Source organism: Ananas comosus, linkage group 11 (genome assembly GCF_001540865.1).
Source record: "Ananas comosus cultivar F153 linkage group 11, ASM154086v1, whole genome shotgun sequence".
NCBI classification, from domain to species: domain Eukaryota; kingdom Viridiplantae; phylum Streptophyta; class Magnoliopsida; order Poales; family Bromeliaceae; genus Ananas; species Ananas comosus.
The window spans coordinates 10,263,590-10,284,116 of NC_033631.1; the positions used below are offsets into that span (position 1 = coordinate 10,263,590).

At 34.1% G+C, this 20,527-nt stretch overlaps 1 protein-coding gene across 1 annotated transcript; it reads right to left on the minus strand.

The window, feature by feature from the left end:
• Positions 10,448–15,089, minus strand: LOC109717157 (probable indole-3-pyruvate monooxygenase YUCCA4). Its single transcript, XM_020242830.1, has 4 exons — positions 14,433–15,089; positions 13,402–13,650; positions 12,455–12,577; positions 10,448–10,666 (listed from the first exon to the last, which is right to left on the minus strand). Exons 1-4 carry the CDS (start codon positions 15,087–15,089, stop codon positions 10,448–10,450), a joined length of 1,248 nt encoding a protein of 415 aa, XP_020098419.1.

A 20,527-nucleotide genomic window follows, 5' to 3' on the forward strand; every position in this document is an offset into this window, starting at 1 on the left:
ATATATATATATATATATATATATATATATATATATATAAAACTAAACTACTATATTATTAATACTATTAATACTATTAATAGTATCAAGTCATTAGTGCTATTATGCCCTTCAATGAAGAGTTGTGCGGTTAGAATAATAATGATCCTCTACGACTGAGTGGATAGTTGGTGAATTATATGATCTAACATGTGAAAATAGTCAAAATGATAAATTTAATGGCGAAAAACTTAGTAACACCAAGTGCTGGGTGTTATTAGCATAATAGTCGAATATATATATATATATATATATATATAGCTATGGTGCTTCTAAAAGCACCAAGCACTTGGTGCTTGTGAATTTTTTACCGTTAGATTTACACCTTTGATCATTTTCACCCATTAGATTATACTATTCAACCAACCACCTACTCAACCCTAGAGAGAGAGAGTTTGGCTGGTATGCTTATGGAAGCACGGAGACTTCCGTGCTTCCAAGTTGTTTTCGATGTTCGGACTTTCGAATCGACGATCGGCTCCGTTAGCGTTGATCTAGAGTATTTGAAGTACCTAGAAAATAAAGTTTGCGATTTTTCGATATCATTTCCCTAGTGATCGAAAGGGCTCAAAATCAATAATTTTAATGGCCGTGGTGAGCCGGTTGCAAGTTTAACGGTGTAGAAATATCTAAATCACGTGAAATTTTAATAAAAAATTCTTTATATTATATAAAATAAGATCAATATCTTTGATTTAAATTTTTAATGTCATATCATCACATTTTGTGAGATTTTTATTTTCAGCCGTTTATTTTGAGCCCCTTCGATCATTAGGCAAATGATATCGAAAAAATCACAAAATTTATTTTCTAGATACTTCAAATACTCTAGATCAAGTCTAACAGAGTCGATCGTCGATTCGAAAGTCCCAACATCGAAAACAACTTCGAAGCACGAAGGTCTACGTGCTTCCATAAATATACTAGCCGCACTATATATATATATATATATATATATATATATATATATATATATATATATATATTGCTTTTAGTTATAGGTAATTCTTAAATATTCAATTCATATCCAACTTGTTTCCGAATCCGTTTTTACCGAATATAAATATAAATTCTAGTATCCGATCAATATATGAATATAGATTAAGCACTATCCGTTTTCATATCCAACCCGTTTCTACTCCTAACATCATTGGGCCCAATCGGGTTCTCCATGAAGCCCACTAGAAGCCTCTTCAAATTGCAGGGACTTGGGCTTTCCAGTTCTGAAAACAATTGGCCTTCATTTTATAAGTTCTCAATCTAGGTCTTTGCTGTGATAGAAGGTTTTTGTGCTGGAGTTTTTACCATATGTATAAGAGAATCTAATCGAACTGACTCAGTTCATAATTGTTAAAATATACATAACGCTTTTGAAATTGACTCAGTTTATTAATTTTATTATTTCCTCTTTTTTTTTACATTTTTATTAGATTTTATATCCTTTCTCCAAATTTTAGAAAATAATTTCAAACTAGAACTATATTTTTTATTTGTCTCCAGTTTTAAGCCCTTCCTTTTTAAAAATTTCTTCATAGTTGCACAAGAATGAAGCATCTAATGAAACCGAACTTCGCAAAAACTGTGGAAGCTAAAGTGATTCAATAGCCTGCTTTTGGTTTAAATATCACCGAAGATGACTCTCATTCGTACAAATAGTACAGAACGATGAATAAATGCGAAAAAAGACTATGAAGAGAGAAAAAAAAAAAGGAACCAATCATATCTTGCACAGTTGGCTAAGAATTTAATAGTTAGTATTTGAGGCCTCAAGATTCCAAGACTAGTTGCTAGTATTTCTATTTAAGTTCATTTCTAAAAAGTCATACGGAACAATCAAATTAAATAGAATCATGATTAAATTTAATAAAAAATTTAATTTAATTAATAAATCGTGTTGTAAATAAAATGAATCGAAAGTGCCACTGAATGCAAATGAATGGAATGGATTAAAGAAGAGGGCCATTCACAAATGGGCCGAAATCGGCGAACGCTAATTAGTACCAAGGCCCTCTACAGGGTTTTTAACACGAGCCCACAGTGTAAATTGTTCAACACAACTGTTACACGTAATAGGTCCACAAATGGATGTGGACCCATAAGTTAATGGGTCGAGCCCGATAAGCTTCATAGTCTGGGTTAAAATTTTTAAAAATAGAAAAAAAAAATAAAATCTTATTTTTAATTTTACACAATTTTTTACACAATTTTAGTGTAAAAAATATTACTAACTATCTTCTCATTTCAAAATAGTCACTGTTTGAGATTGCAACGAAATTGTTTCGTGTGGCATGAGAAAAATAGGACCAAAATAATATTTTATTTATTTTAGTAGGTAACATTATGAAATATTAGTATAGAAACCTGTACAATGCGACTGGTGGATAATTAGAAAAAAAATAGAAAATAACGATAAAGGAAGAGAAAACGGCAAGAAAAGAAGCAATGATGAGTAGTGCGATTCATCTTGTCGATGAAAGAAGCTAACAACAGAAGGAAGAGGAAGATGAACAAGTATGCCCAATGTAGAGGTTTCGTACTGTTCAGTTCAAGCAAAAAAAAATAAAATAAAATAAAATAAAATCCGATTCGATTCAAGCAAAAAAAGAAAAACTTAAGCCGGTTCGGAACAGAGTCCGCATTCAACAATGATCAGTTTGGTTTCAGTAAAGAAAGAGAGAAATTCGATTCAAAGATCAAAACATGTAGAGTAATTGCGCTGGTTCGACCCAATGCAACAGGTTGACTCGATTCGATTCAAGTAAAGAAATAGAAAAATCAAGTTCGGTTCAAGTGAAGAAAGAAAAAAATATGTAGAAAACTTGAGCTGATTTAGGAAAGCCTGCACTCAATAGCAATCGGCTCGGTTCAAGTAAAGAAAGAAAAAAAAAAAATTGGTTCGGTTCAAGTAAAAAAAGTGGAAAGGGGAAAATATGTGGAGGACTTGAGCTGGGTCGAGGTGGAGTCCACACTCAATAATAAAAGAAATATTATCATGCAACAAATTTAAGAGGAATAATGTATAGAAGATATATATAGAAGGGTATAGATGGATTTATGATGAGTCTCGTCAATATTTAGAATGGGAAGATAGATAGTAATTCAAGGTCCGGGTCAACCAAATTTTGCGTGTCAAATTGAAATGGACAAGGAACAAAAACAGGGTGCTATCAAATCTAATAATTGTAGGTTTAATTCTTTACAGAAAAAAGTGATTTTCAACTTATTATAAATTGCGATCGATGCAATATGCTACCTCGTTCTAAACAAGTTTCATATCCAAATTTGTTAGTTATTCAAAAACTTGATAATCAAATACAAGAATAAAATGGTTCTAATTGCTTAAATTTTTATGCAGCAAAGTAATTGCTGATTTTTCTGAACTTCACCTCTTTTGCTAACAAGCACGTGAACTTTTGATTTTGATAATTAAGCTCCTTAATAGATCACTCTACTCAGGCAAACTGACTACTTACAAATAGTCGATTGAATTTTGAATATATATTTCTGTAATACTTCAAAATATGAAGAAATATGTTTCTTTTATTCTAGTTGTGGTAATTGAGCATGAGAATCAAAGAATATTGAATAAAACTTTGATTTAGATTTTTTTTTTCTCTTGCTACGTTAGAATTACAAAAATAAATTTTCTTATGTTTGAAGCTTTATAAAATTATATGCAATACAAACAGCCAAAATAGCCCCATAATTAGTAACTTCAATTGGAGACGATGGTCGATTAAACTATTTTATAAGATTTAAAATTCTAAAAATTCAAAATTTTATGTCTGTTTATAAAAAGGCAAAAGTTCAGAAGATATATACACTCTTTTTTTTACCAACTGAAAAACTTTTAGTTCTGAAGAAAAAAAAACATAAAAATAGCAACGATATCAAACAACATCTAAATTTATAATCTATGTAATTGTATAAAAAATTAGTATTTTTATTTTTTCAAAAACATAAAATTTAATTTGTTATAAAATTTGAAAAATAAATTGTTTGAAAAAACTAAGTTTTCTTGAAACTACACAGATGAAATACTGAAATAAAAGTTTTTCATTAAAAAAAAATTTTCTCAATTTTTTTTTAATGTTTTTTTGACGAACTAAACACCCCTAAGTTTCAAACCAAATAATTTTCTGCTTTAATTTGAATAAATAAAAATTTAATAATTCTTTTTTTCTTTTTTTTCAATCCAAACTTAAAAAGAAAAATAAAAAAAAAGGGGGGTAAAGTAAAACGAAGCATTCAATGTTCACTGGTTGGCTCTATCCCGCTCTCTTCTGAAACCGGGCACTGCAGAAAATCGAGTCGAGCAGCGGGCGGGTGACGTCGCCTACTCGCCTGCGGTGCGCGTGTAAGCGTGCGGTGGACGACCGAGCTCGAAGATCCACCCACACCCACACCCACACCCACACCCACAAGCACTCGAGTCCAACCAAACACCCACCGGTACGTCTGGACGACTCATAATTATCGCGCGTCGTGGCTGATCACGCAATCCGCGTCTTCTTTCTCCCACGTAACGTACACGTACAACCAGCTTCTTTCTTTTCATCCTTACTCCATCATGCATCTCCCCCATCTCACCCACACCATCACTCATCGCACCTCCTCTCAACGTTACTGCGTTCGTCTGTGTGAATAGTATATAGATATCATATATAATATAATATATATATACTCATATATAATATAAATATATATATATATTATAATACATAATATATAAGTTAGGTTACCGGTGTCTGTAACAGTACTAAAATTAGTGTTTATGATATTTTTGTGCTGTATAATTCATTGTTTGCCGGTATAAATTATACTAATTCAGCCAATCATCCACTCAACCATAGAAACTCACATCATTCTAACCACATATCCCTTAATCCAATGTTTAAACAATCAAAAAGACCCACTAACTTGTACTTTTAAAAAAGTATGGAGCTCAATTCTCTCTCTCTCATCTCTCTCTTCTCTCTATATATATAATATAGATTATATTAATATTATGTATATATATAACTATATATTTTCGAAAGTATAGCAAAAATTTATGCTTCTAAACATTTGACTCTTAGATCATAGATTACAGTACGAGTAGATGATAGTCTCCCCACTAGATTGATGGTCCGCACAAAATATAATATTAATTCCAAAATTATAAATGGTGAAAAAACTAATTAAGAGCTAACAGTTGAAAGTAAACTAAACTTTTTTATACTTGAAAGCAGTAATACTTCTATCTCTCTCTCTCTCTCTCTCTCTCTCTCTCTCTCTCTCTCTCTCTCTCTCTATATATATATATATATATGATGCTAAGGATATTAAGCAATTTATGCGCGCAATTAAAAAATATATTTTATAAATTTATCAGCATACCAATAATTTATAAAAAAATATATATTAAAAAGAATGTTATATTAGTATATTCTATCTTGCACTCCTAACATAAAGTTTAATGATTGATATTTCAATTCCCAAATTCGAGACATAATTATTTTATAGTTTTAGATAAATTTAATTTTTTAAAATATAAACGAAATGGACGACATACTCTCTCTTCGCTCAAAATAAAATTTTCTATCCTGCCTCAGAGCAGAGTAACAAATCTTTTATTAGATCATTACATTACTTTTGCTATATTACATCTCTTCGTATTGTATAAAAGTTTTAATTAATTAGAATATATATACGGTCAAAATATTTTGCAGGGGTAATGGTAATGTACTGCACGCATGGTGATGAGAGGGATACGTCAGGAAATCTGGCACCGTACGTAGGCTCCTCCAAAGTGCTCAGCAAGTTGGTGTGATGCGAACATTAAGGCGTGGCAGAGCCCTATCATTGTCCACTTAATTGCAGCTTTTCTTTCTTTTGCATGCATAGATGATAGAGCGACTCACTGACATTGTGTATAGCCACCAAGAACTAGTTGGGACCATTCCCATTTTTCTAAAATAATATAGCAGTTATGTCACTGATATTTTCAGTCAATAAAAAATTTTTTGTAAAATTTATCTATTTTATCATAATTTTTTTAAAAAAAAATATTTTTCATTATATTTTTTTTCACAAAAAAAAAGATGTGATTGACTCCGTGACACCGGTCCATTTTTCTAAAATACAGTAATCATGTTACTGAGGTGATATTTTCAACTAATTAAATAATTATTCTATAGTTTATCTGTTCCATCATAATTTTTAAAAGATACTTTTATTATATTTTTCTCTCAAAGAAAGAGATATGATTGACTGAATGATGTGGTGTAGTAAACTTTCTCTAACTCGAGGGTGTAAAAAATTTGATGACTAATAGTCTGAATTCTATATTTAAAATCTAATTGCTTTATATTTTTGACTAAATGTACTTAAAAAAAAAAGAAATGAATTGTAGGCTATCTTGTTGGGAATCCGGTACTCGTCCCGGTATCGGATCTCGTGAATCCGCAACCCGCTCCGATACCGACTGCTGTGGATCCGGTATCGATTGTTGGGATTCCGCAACGGAAGCGTCGAATCGGGTTTTTACTATAAACCCGTCTCCTCAGCAAAAGCTGATACAATCATAAAAAAAAAAACCAAAACAGAAAATATGCGGATAAAATAAGATTCAATTAAATAAGAGAAGATTACACCTGACTCCTATTCTGCAACAGAGTAGCTACAACCCTAGCCATCTTTCTGAATCTTTTCTACCCTTCTCTCATCTTCTATAAACCCACAAAGAATACCTCTCCGCGTGCACCCGTGCACAAGATGCACTAAAATAACTCTCTCTCTCTTTTTCTCTCTCTGGTACGACACCCCAATGATTCCAGCCGTACTACTATCAAAAAAGAGAGCCACAAAGTCTATTTATAATGCTCAACTTAAAACGTACCCCAATCCTAATATATTTAGGATTCATACTTTAATTAATATATAAATCTATCTTAATCAATCTGATTTAAATATTAATCATAATCTAGTTAGGTTTATCCTCTAATTAATATTTAAATCTTAATTTATCTCAAACAGATTTAAATATTAATTATTATCCAAATATGATTTAACTACAAATCTAACCAAATCCTAACATATCTTTCTCTCTTTCAAAAAAAGTAATGATTAATTTGGTTGGCTTGATTCAATTGATGTAGTTTTAATAAAATATTTCTTATTTAGTTTAATTTTTTAAAAACTATAAAAAGTGAGATATAATCATAATTAAATTATAAAATCATTAGTCTAAGATGATAATAATAATTAATATCTTTAATTATATAATTATTACTTAAAATTAATATAACTTTTTTTTTAAAATGTAAAACTAATATATATTAAACCGAATAATAATGCTCACGCCTGCGAAGAAGAACTACCCATGTATATAAACTTCCATCAGAAGGGTGATATGCTATTTATTTAGTATAATATTATGTTTTATATTTAGTAATAAATCAATATGAAATATTTTCGGCAATCCTATTAGAAAACAGAAAAATATATCTATACATTTTTTTGGAGGATTTTTACTCAGATGTCTGATTAGGACCATTTAGTCAACCAAGAATATATTAGATATTTTTAAAATTTTGAGAAAGAGATTTTTTTTTTTGTATTAATTTTGTTGTCTAATTGTGTTAGATGGGCCTCAATACCAAATTGACCCTCAATTTGGTTCTGGGTTTAATTTGGTTCAATAGAAAAAATTTGTTTTTTGAAGAATTGATCTAACTTTTAACTTAAATATTCTCTCTAACTATTTTTCACCGCAGCAAGAGCAGAAACTTTAAATTTTGTTCGACATTGTTATTGTTGTTGTTTCTTTACATTTTTAAATAAAATTTTTACCCAAAATATTATAGAAGAAAATGATGAATTGATTATAATCTCTACATCCAACATAATTGCACGGCAATAAAAAATAAAAAACAAAAAATTTTGAAGTTCTTATTTGCTTCCAAATTTTTTTTTATAAAAAGTTATCATTCACTGCCTGCCCACAATGCACAGACAAGCAATATATTTTTGAATTGTTTCAAGACTTTCTTTTGGTAGTTCTAGAGAAAGTTTGTTGTATGATCTTTCAAAGATAGGATATTAAATGCTTTTGCAAAAGGATCTAAAATGCCTTTGCAACTAATTACACACTGTTGGATTAAATGGACCACTATCCTGCTCTGTGACGAGAAGTCATGCTAGGCCGAATTACGTTCGAAATGACGTGCATGAGGCTAGGTTCGACCAAGTCATGTTCGAAATGGCGTAAGGCTGGTTAGGATAAGTCACAATCGAAACCTGTTTGCGATGTGTCTGTACACTTTAAATGAATTTGTTGTGTATTTCTAATAGCTCGAGCTTTTCGGATAAAACTCTATACTTCTTACGTGATTTTGTTCTCATTGAAAAACTCCTCAACAAAATCTCGTCATTATATATAGTTTAATGAGCCTTGTCATTCACCTCGCATCCCGTGTTTCAAAATTTATTGCAATTTAAATTTTTTTAACCAAAATTTAATTATACCATATCAGACAAACGTTTTAAAAAAAGCCCAGTAATAATGAATAAAGTTATACTCCTATTATAATAGTTCTAAGCTATTACATCTATTTAATTATACAGTTTGTGCCATCCTGATAACGTAAATTATACTACTACCACAATATTTACAGAAACGATTTGCAATAAATTTTATTTATTGAAAAAATATTATTATTATTGTAACAATATTTTTATTAAAAAAAAAGTTCTAGCTAGTAATGTCCAAATTGAAATATATAGGCATTAAGTATCTCGATATCAACGGCCTTTTTAGCACGCACTAAATATGGAAACGAAAATATTTTCCCTCTTCGACATAAATGCGAAATCTAAGTATTGGCATGAGTCATTTATAACTAGAAACAGACAATCACAAGGTATTGTTGTGGCCATTAATTTACTCTCCTTGTTTACAACCACTGCTCAATAAATATACCGCATGCTCTCGCAGAGAGAAAAACGTAGAACAAGGCCGAGTTCTCCGTCCACCTGATGATGCTTTAATTTGACCCCTTTTGCATAAATCTCGTTTATGGAGCCACCCTATTTATTCACTTCATTTCGACATTATAACAAAGCTCACCAACTCTAGCACACAAACCTAGACACAGAAAGTGTTGGCTTAAATAGGCCAGCATTCTGCCCTGTGGCGGAAGGCCGGGTTGGGTTGAGTCACGTTTGAAATTGGCGTGAGTTTGGTGGGCCAAGTCATATTCGAAGTGGCGTGAGGCCAGATGAGCCGAGTCGCAATCGAAACCCGTGGGGGCGCAGCATCTGTACACTTTAAGTGAATTGGTAACGTATTTCTATCAGCTCGATCTTTTGAGATTAATGGTTAGCACCAATGATCCGACAGATAGAACAAATCAAAAGCCTAGCTAGTTAGATTACAATAGCTAGTTTTATATATTCTGATCCTCCCAACTTTTAAATTAAATAATATTTCGTTAGGCATCAAACCGCATAATTTTCTAATCTTATCATTCTATTTTAATATTAGTAAGATTATTTCTAATACTATTAAATTTTAATTTTTAATATAAGTATACCTTTTTATTATTAATTTAATGTGACAAATATATAAAATTAAATATGGAGTATATTTAATGTCCGAACTACGTAAATATTTATATTGTCTTTTTTTTTTATTGCTTTTTCGATCTTCTTTTGGCATTTTCAAAGCAGATCTTTTTTGTTCTATATATTGTAAAAAATTAGTATAAGAACAAATGTGGTATCAGAATAAGTTACAACTTCATAACATACTTATAATTATAAAAATTTTAATAAGGCATCATCATTGTGGAGAAATTACTGCCTAAATCTAAAGCATGTACGACCATATAATTTTTTTGCTGTAATTATAAAAATTAATTGTTCCACCAAATGTATAACATAAATGAAAGATTTTTTTTTTTTTTGACACAAAGACATCTAATTAAATGAACCAATCAAACAATAATTTTATTTTTTAATTTATCAAAAGAATTTCGAAATGTCAAACTAAAAAGTTCTCGCAATCAAAATAAATTTGGTCTAAAATGTTTAAGGACTACTAGTATCGCAATTTACCCAAACAAACAACATATACTAACCCTGATTTATTTTTGGAATATACAATACACATTCGCAATAATAAAGGGCCCCATGCATGCAAAATTGGGTTAATGTACAAGGGGGTTAGCACTAAAAAGTCCAAAATATGACGGTCATATATATCACTAACATGGCATCTCTAATCTATCTCATCATGATTTTTAGAAAAATATTTTTATTATATTTTATTTTTCAAAATAATATATATATATATATATATATATATATATAAAATCTAACTGAGCGGGACCCATACTTTGAAGAGCTTTTCGCAATGGTCGCGCGGTCAAACTTTGAAGTCAAAGAGGTGGTGGAGCGGGGTCGAATGATCGCTCAGCTCCGTCCATTGCCGGTAAATGTCGTTGGCGATGTTGACGGCATCGGAGGACGTGCCGAGGAGGCCGCGGCGGGTGAAGCCGACGCAGTACAGCCCCTTGTCCCCCTTCCAACCGCTGGGGAAGGGAGTCTTGGGGATGCCCTCCTTTGTGAAGTGCTCGTCAGCATCCTGAGTATTTTCCGACATTTTAGTACTAAAATGCTCATCAAATTTATAGACAAAATGATAATTATAATAAATAAAAAGTACTAAAACAACCATATAGGCGTAAAGAAAGAGCCGTAAAGCTAGTAACCAAAACACATGTATGTTAGAAAAGTGAGAGGACCATGCAATAATAATATAGAATGATATTAGCACATTCAAAGTTTTTCCCTATTGAATAAGATACAATTAATTTATGTACCTTGTTGGAAATATTAATCTGAGAGTAACAAATAGAAGTTATGTGGAAATTAGTTTTCCAATTAAAAAGATCTAGATTCACATTGCCAGCTAAGTTTATTTCTAAATGAAATAAACGAAACGGAAAGCGTGCTACCTATCTCTAAAAAAAAAAAAAAGGAAAAAAAAAGAGTTGTTTGTTTCCCAACTGAAGCGGGGGAGCAAGTTGTTTGATTATTTAGTTAATAGTACCTATCTTAATTATCTTAATTACTTATGAAAAATAACAATAAAATCTTGTCTGACAAACAGCAAAAAAAAAAAAAGAGTAAAGCTTTTGACTTTAAATGCTGACTAATAAACAACGGTTAGAAAACCGCTATTAAATATAAATCTTACATGCTTTGCATTCTACAGTTCGCAAAAACATCTTTGGATGAGTAGCAGGGTACAAATCTTACACGCTGTTTAGTTTAAGGTTTGTAACATTTCAAAAAATATTGTACAATCTATATTTGGAATAACGAATTTGTTACTAACCGAACTTATCAAGTTACTTTGAGTTGGAAGATTATTAAAAACTAGTATATTTTTATATGCTAATACATATATAGTAATCTCTACCCAGAAATCTATAATAATTTGATTACTTAACTAACACTTTAACAATTATCCAACTTAAGTTGAATGATAATAATTTTAATAAAAAATAAAAAAAATTACTGAATATTATTAACAACAAACCAAACGGGTCGCATAGCTATGACAAGATAATTTAGACAAAGTATATGTAAGATACGGCTCTAAATAACACAACGCTTCAGAACCGTCGAATCAAGCCACAAACAAACTATGGTCCCATATTGGGGTCTAACACTTTGGCTACACTAGGTGGTAGCTAGTCACAAGCCAAAGTCATTCTTAGCCATAAACTAAAGGGACCCACATCTCCCTCTCCACATTACTCAACCCAAAAAAGACCACCCACATCTTAACTCAAAAAGAGACAAAACCTTTCCCCCCTTAACTTGTATTTTTCTGTGGAATTAATATATCAAAAAACAGCCTAGGAAAGACTTATACTGGATAAGAAAGAAATTTAGTATAGCTCTCCAAATTGTGTATAGAAATATGTACACGAAAAACTCTAATAAAGTAAACTAGATTTAAGCATTTTAAGCAAGTAGGCTTGGATTTAACGAATTACTAATGTTTTTTTTTTTTTAGAGATAGGTAGCACGCTATCTGCTTCGTTTATTTCATTTAGAAATAAACTTAGCTAGAAATGTGAATCAACTAAGATTCGAACTTGGGACCTCGGGTACCAACGAGTAAGCTCTTTGCCACTTACTCTAGGAACGGTCGGTTAGCAGGCTGGATTGTTACATTTAATATCAAAATCTATTTAATTATCAGTAGAAAGTGCAACATGAACCTCATATTATCCAATAATTTTGAAATAAAAATAAGATATAAAAAATATAAAGACCAGATACTTTAATAATAATAACCAAACTTAGAATGCTTATAATAGAAAAGGATAAAGCTGTAGCAAGGGTCACGTTTAATCACCTTGAGCCACGAGGGAACGTTACTCTTGTACCCCGTCGCCAGAATGATTGCGTCATACTTCTCCTCTCTACCGTCCACGAACTTCGCCCCACCCTTCATTATCTCCTTCACTCCTCCCACCACCTTCGCATCAAAAAAGCACGCAGATGGTGACAAACTTACAAGTTGCCGTAAAGCAATTAACCAAACACTACACATTCCATGTGAACTATCTCACTACGTGTATCTTGTTTTTAAAAAAAGGACAAATGCCACTGACAAATAACAAAATGTATGTTTAATATTGAGAAACAGATTTATTTAACCTGGTTGGTTTTGACCTACACGTCCCTATCTTTCACTTTCCTTTTTAAACTCTTTTTCTAGGAATATTTACCTATAAGGATACTGTGGATTAATTAGCACAAGTAATCCTACACTTGTGGTAAGGGACCATGTTGCCATACTACTAAAAGTTAGCCCCTTTTAGCAAAAATATAATAATAATATATTAATAATAATGCAACTCACGTAAAATAATCACAGAAAACAGTTGATGTGATGGCTACTTCAATGAGTCAATTCCATCAACATCTTAGGATAGAGGGTGACGTCATAGAGAGCATGCATAGGANCGTGGCGTGATATCTGGAGAAAGCTACAGTTGTTGACTTGTTGTTGATTTGATTTAGGAAATATAAAAGGAGAGAAAAAAAAAAAATCAGAATCTAGCTAGCTATATTGTTGATATCACCAACTAATTAGAATGTTCCATTTAAGTTTATTCGTCTCTTTATAATTATTAAAAATATTTTTATATATTTTTTATTTAGAAATAAAATATGTCTGGTTATTACTATTACTAAATAATATAGTGTGACCGATACATAACATAATTTTTGCGTACATAAATAAATTTTATAGATATACAGAGCGAGAGGGAAATTGAGTCTGACAAGAAGCCACACCGTTATGTTTCCGGATTTGATTTGGTCGAGGGCACCAACATCGAGGACCGGGGTCTTGCCGGTTAGGTTCTTGAGCTCGATGGGTCCGGTCTTGGGCCGGCGCAGGCCGAGGCGGCCGGTGTCACCCAGGATCATGTGGGCGGCTGCCAGGAGCAGCCTGTCCACCACCCGCACCGGCAGCCACTTCAGCAGCGCCATCGCCACCCCGAACGTCGACATCCCCAGCATCTCCCTCGGAAGCACATGCACCTGCCAACGGAAACTCCGTTACTTACGTAGATCACTTTCTTTAACGAAACTCACAGCTCACGTGCATGACAGATATTATCGGACAGAAATTTACGTTGTTGGATACCAAACGTATATGAAAATTAAAGTCAAGATCTCTTAAGACTAGTTTGGCATTGTTGCCGCGAAATGCGTTCATTTTAGTACTTTTAAATATTTTTTAATTTTTTTTTCTGCAATGCTATAAAATAATAATAATTGAAGAAGCAATTCAGGGGATGTTTTGTAATTCCCCCCGAATAAAAAAAAGCTCCAAAATGCTTCTGAATTTGCAACTCCTCCTCCTCGAGCACTCGTCCACCCACCACCACCGCTGCCCGCTCTTGCGGCTCGGGCACCCGCGCCTCCACTAGTCGCCCTAGCTCGCGAAGCGCCCCGCGCAGCAGGTGTGCTCGCGCATGTTTTGGCCGCGGCTCAAGTCGCCGGTTTTCCACAACCACCACCCCACGCCGTTGAGGCCATACCTCCACTCGAACCTGGATACAGCTGTGTTACGGTTCGGGAGGTACCAGCAGGCTTTGAGCCAAACAGCTATAATTGTAAGTGAGGAACTTAAGATTCCAAATATATATATATATATATATATATNAAATAATAATAATTGAAGAAGCAATTCAGGGGATGTTTTGTAATTCCCCCCGAATAAAAAAAAGCTCCAAAATGCTTCTGAATTTGCAACTATATATATATATATATATATATAAACCTTAGAATTCAAGGAGTGAATGTTAATATCGACAAACCGAGTTTCGGACGACCATGGAGGGCTTGGCATTGTGTCGACATAGGTCCAAGCTCACCTCCATACCGGAGTTGCCGCACCCCACCACCAACACCTTTTGGCCGCTGAACTCGGCGCCGGTTTTGTACGCGCTCGTGTGGACGACGCGCCCCGCGAAGCGCTCGATCCCGCTGATCACCTCCGCGCCCACGGGCTCGGCGTTCTCGCCCGTCGCCACCACCACCCACCTGCTCACGAGCTCCTCCTCCTCCTCCTCCGCCCCCGGCCCCGGCCCCGCGGCGGCGAGGCGCGTCGTCACGCGCCACGCGCCCGCGGCGGCGTCGCGCTCGGCGCGCACCACCTCGGCGCCGAAGCGCGGGGCGATCCCGAAGGCGGCGGCATAGGACTCCATGTAGGCGACGAACTGGTGCTTGGTGGGGTACTTGGGGAAGCCCGCGGGGAAGCCCATGAGCGGGAGCTCGCAGAAGCGCTTCGGGAGGTGGAGCTTCAGGCGGTCGTAGGTGCGGTGGCGCCACAGCGACGCGACGCAGCTCGACTTCTCGAGCACCGTCGAGGGGACGCCGAGCTCCGCGAGGCACGCCGCTGCGGCGAGCCCCGAGGGCCCCGCGCCGATTATGATAGGCCCCGGGACCCAAACGCGCTTTTGCGAGGAGCCCATGTGGTGTGGGGAAGCGCTTCTGCTCTCTTCGTCTCACTCTCTCTCTCTCTCTCTCTCTCTCTCCCCTCTGTTTTGGGTGTTCTGTTTTTGAAACGGGGGCGCTGTTACCACCTGTTTGTTCTCGGGCTTCCTTTTTCACTGTGCGAGGGTTTATAGGAGTGAGGAGGGGGGTGGGTTTTGGAACTTGGAGTGTTGTGTGGTGTTGTGGCGTAGGATGGAGGGGGTTTTCACTTGCAGAGGATGAGCAGATGCGAGTGTATGAAGCGTAAGGACTAAGGCAAGGATTTGGTCCACTCTATGGTCTATACAAGCATTGTTTTAACCTCTGAGACTTGCACCACGCACAGTGAGAAAAGAGAGAGAGAGAGAGAGAGAGAGAGAGAGAGTGAGGGGGGAACATTAATTCATGCGTGCTCCCGGTCCACCATGCACCTCATAATGTGTACTTTTTTGCAGGTTTAAACCTCTACATTTCTATTAACTTAAATTGAATTTAATCTCTTTTGAACTTAGATAAATGCACTAAATTAGTCATTTTCATCACTTGAAATGTTAAGTTCGTTAGATGTAGATGACGTGGTCGGCATGTCGGTGTTTGCCCGCAGAAAACTTGGCACGATCATCCAAAAAGATTATCTAGCGCTAAACCAAACCTTAACATGTAACTTAACACACAGTGTAAATGTTACGCGTAATTTTTTACTTCAAACTTTAGTTTCAGATCATCACCTGACATGTAACATTTTAATTGAATAGTTATGCAATTCATGAAAATAAGAAGTGCGAAATACTGACCATCCATAGCACACATAATAAAGGATTTAATAATTGATACTTAATATTCTAAATTTGAAATCTAATTATTCCATATTTTCAGTGAGTGCAGTATATCTATAATCTATAAACTTAAATGAAAGCACAATATTTCTTGCCACGTGGCAAGTCACCCTTCATCCCTTCATCCTCATAAATAAATACATAAATAAATAAATGAAACCATTTCCTCTATCTAAATATCAAATTAACAAAATAACACACCTGGTACTAACTAACTCTCCCTATTTATCCGCTAATTGATTTTATTACTAATAATATGGACGATGTAGATTCATTAAACCACAAAGCAATAGCGACATTAATCCCCAATTTAATGTCTAATTAATGCGTCCACCCAATTTAATCCTATCTAAACCGTAAACCTAAAATCCCATCCAAAAGGTCCAACCCTTTGCATTCCCTCCGCAAAAGCCTAATATAATCGTAAACCATAAAAACTCACGCAAAAGCCCCATTCTCTCTTATGCATGTCATGAAAATGAAAGCCTACTTTGTTTCTTATAATAAATTACAATTTCCTTCATTTAGCAAGAGGTGTGGGATTCATTTATTTTTTTAAAAAAAAAAAATATTTCTAATTTTGATGTATTATCCTCTTCTCATTTAGCATGAGGCAATGGGAGATTCTTCAGGTCATAGCGGTGGCGGAGGCAGTGAATGTGATGGCAGTGGAGACCAAGACGGCTGCGGAAGAAAGCATGGGCAATGACAGTGGAGATCGAGGCGGCAGTGAGAGTTTCTTTATCTTTTCGTTTTTTCTCTCTCTTCTTTTTTTTTTTAATCTATTTTTAACTTATTTTATAGTATTTTTTGGAATTATTTGATAGTTTCTGTTTAAGATGAGTTGGATTGGATTAAAAATCTAATATTTCAATAATATCTGCCCGCCGCATTGCACGGGTAACTACACTATGAGACATTAGAATACACCTGGTACGTGCAAAGTTGAGAGAGAGAGAGAGAGAGAGAGAGGTGTAAATTAATAGGTGAAGGCAGGTGAAGTAAATGTAACATTGGGAGGACAGAAAGGTACTGAGAAGAGCGAGGGACTTCCTCCTCCTGTGTGTATTAATGGCGGCTCCAGCTACGCCTCAGCTCTCCCATTGGGGGCACGATATATTAGAGGTTTAATAATGGCGATCATAGATGCATAACTTCAAACCGTTTACTATCTACTATGTAATGGGAAAATAACATTTTGTCTCTCTCCATTAAATTTCATGGTAAAAATTTTGTTTAAGTACTTATATGATGGTGTGGTGAGTATCAGGTGTGCTACCTAAAAGATCGATTTGATAAAAGACAGATTTAGAAATATCTATTAACAACACCCCTGCTCACTTGTATAATAGATATAAAATATACATGAAATTGATAGATGGGGCAGGATATATATATATATATATTGTTCAATAAAAGACGTATCGGAAAAACTAACCTTAATGAATGTTATGTAAATTTAATTTGAATACAAGGTGATCGATCAAAAGAGATGGAACCTGTTTACTATTGGAGCAGAAGAAACTTTTTCTAGTGTTGGAGCCAAAAATGTATGTTTCATTTTTTGTCTTTTCCATAAACTCTTGTCCAAAATGTTGGGTCAAACAGGTACATAAAATTCCCGAGTTTCTTTTTTAACAATAAGATGTTTAAATCATAATACACCCTCNAGTGATTTGCCTATTGAAACATCTGCTGTAGCGAAAAAACCACGTTTGTAAGTATTAATATTTTTAAAATATTATTTGTATTTCTTATTCCAATATATATATATATATATATATATATATATATATATATATATATATATTGTTCAATAAAAGACGTATCGGAAAAACTAACCTTAATGAATGTTATGTAAATTTAATTTGAATACAAGGTGATCGATCAAAAGAGATGGAACCTGTTTACTATTGGAGCAGAAGAAACTTTTTCTAGTGTTGGAGCCAAAAATGTATGTTTCATTTTTTGTCTTTTCCATAAACTCTGGTCCAAAATGTTGGGTCAAACAGGTACATAACATTCCCGAGTTTCTTTTTTAACAATAAGATGTTTAAATCATACTACACTCTCATTAGCAGTGCGCACCCAACAAGGGATTAATGGTGCTTCTGCTTTTCCAACATACTTTTGCGTAGACACAATTCGGGTCATAGGGATTGCACGTGACAAACTGCAGTTTTATGGTTGTATACATGCAACAGGAAAAACAAACAGTAGTTCTCTACACACTGAAAGGAGAAACTCACCTGCAGGGGGCACTGCAGAACCCAACTTACATGGAAATGTACATGGTGTCTCCCTGAAACCATTACTTCCCCACATTTGTGCTCTTCTTGTTGCTGAGAAATTATTGCTTGGATATGATCCAATTGACTCAAATAGAAATATAGCATTTTTGGAGGTTAAAGTGGTCATTTCATAGAAGAAAATGATACGAAAACTCGCTGTCGTTTTGAATACTATATTAAGTAATACTATATCCACTGACACTCCTAAAACTTTTTCCACTAAAAATTACTAGCTGTTTCCTCGCAGAAGTGGCAAGTAACTTAATAGTTATAAGTTCGAAGTCTAATTACTTCATATTTCCAACTAAATTTATTTCTAAAATAAATGAAAAAAATATAAAGCATGCGACCATTATCTCTCTTTAAAAAAATTATGGATAAATTGACCATAGTTATCATACTAAATTTTAACAATCAAATGTTAAAGATCATTTCATTTACCACAAACTGACTTTTGAGGTTAAAAAGACCCCTTTGCGTATATTGCTTTGCAGCTTTTTTTTGGTTATACTTTTATTATCTTATCTATAAATGAATGAAAGTTTAGATAATTCTGATGCACTTGACTCGCATCCTTTTACTTAATTACCACCTAATTGTTGTTAACCAAACCCAGCCCAAAATGAACAAAAGTACCACTACAAGCCCATTCTTAGCTTAATGGGCCCACCAAGATCTGCCCCTATTTTGTAGTTGATGCCATAACCCTAAGAACGGTTCAATCATTGATATTATGAGCTTACTAACTTTGCCCACTAGAAAAAGTCTTTTTTTTTTTTTAAATAGACATAGTAAGGTAATATGTTATACATTTTATTCAATTTTTTAAAAAATAAATTTAACAAAAGATATAAAATAATTAGAATTTAATACCCTTCTGCAAGGATGTAATTTTATAGATGCCCTTCCAAATTGAAAAAAAATATTAGTCTCCTTATATATAGAAAAAAAAAAAAGAATTTAAACTTGGGATTTGAAGGAATATTAGTCTCCTTATATATATAAAGATATTAGTACTATTTTAAATTTTGAATGGTATTGTATTAGGTAGAGTAAAAATGTTTTACTTTATTTATTTGTTTATAGTAATAAATAGGCTGCAATAATATTTTTTTTTTATAATTTTGTCGAAAAATCAAAAAAAAGTATAGCTCTACGTACTTTACACATCTACACGTACTGTACCCCGTATCCGGAAACGTGACACGAAAAGCGTTCACGAGATCTGTGGCACCCTCCTTAAGTTTTGTTGTCTCGAACGGTTCCCAAAACAGTAAGCAACCGCCACCGTGTAACGGTACGGCAACATCTCGCGTAGGGCGTGGATGAAGGTGAGCGCCATCGTCATCTGATCAAAACTGGACGGTTGTGATCGAATCAGAGGGGCCTCGGACAGTTGGTTCTCGTTTGTCATCATAGAGTCAATCATGGCCGTACGAGGGAGGGAACTGCAGTGAATTGACGGTGATGTATACGGAGCTTCTGACCAAGGCTGTGGCGTCACGTGAGGTATCGGGCACGGGTTTAGGCTCGGACGAGTAATTACCGGATGGACCACGGTCCAGAGAGCCCTGGTCCCACAACTCAACAAACACTCCTTCAAAAGCCCAAAATTTTATATTTTTTCGGATAAAATATATCTTCGAATCCAAAAAATTTACTTCCAAAATTTTAAAATTAATTTTTTAAAAATAAAATACTATTACTGATCTACTATACTGTTTTTCTGAATTATTGATGAAATGGCAAATACAATATAGAGTACTTTGATTATAGGACTATTTCTATATGCTTCTATGCACATGGAGAATGTTTCTTTTGATTGACTAATGCATACATGTTACAATATTCTAGTAAATATATATGAGTTCGGCTGTGACACTTTTAAAAGCACCAAGTACTTGATTCTTATAAATTTTCTACCGTTAAATTTATCCTGATTATTTTCACTCGTTAGATCATACTATTCAACCAACCACCGACTCAATCCTAGAAGATCGTTATCATCATGACTGCATATTCTTTAATGCAATGACCGAAAAATCTTCAAGTATCAATGATTTAGATATTTTTTAAAATATAAAAGTTCAATTCAGTATAAATAATAATTACATGAGGATAACAATTAGAGAAGTAATGTATTTCTCATTCTGGAGACGCGAAAGTCTAAAATAAGCTGATGCGCAGCTCTTGAGTTATTTAAATAACACAATAAATATTTTTGCAGGCCTATTATATTTTAGGAATTAAATAATCACACTTACTAGTTCCGGTCTATGGACAGCGGTGCACGCGAATTTTTTGCAGTGC

What these genes read in the sequence shown, in the direction of transcription:
- LOC109717157 (XM_020242830.1), bottom strand. Translation starts at nt 15,089, where the DNA reads ATGGGCTCCTCGCAAAAGCGCGTTTGGGTCCCGGGGCCTATCATAATC. An exon ending in CCATGGTCGTCCGAAACTCG is followed by an intron (nt 13,651 to 14,432) that starts GTTTGTCGATAT and finishes TTCCGTTGGCAG; the next exon opens with GTGCATGTGCTTCCGAGGGA. An exon ending in ACGTTCCCTCGTGGCTCAAG is followed by an intron (nt 10,667 to 12,454) that starts GTGATTAAACGT and finishes GAAAATACTCAG; the next exon opens with GATGCTGACGAGCACTTCAC.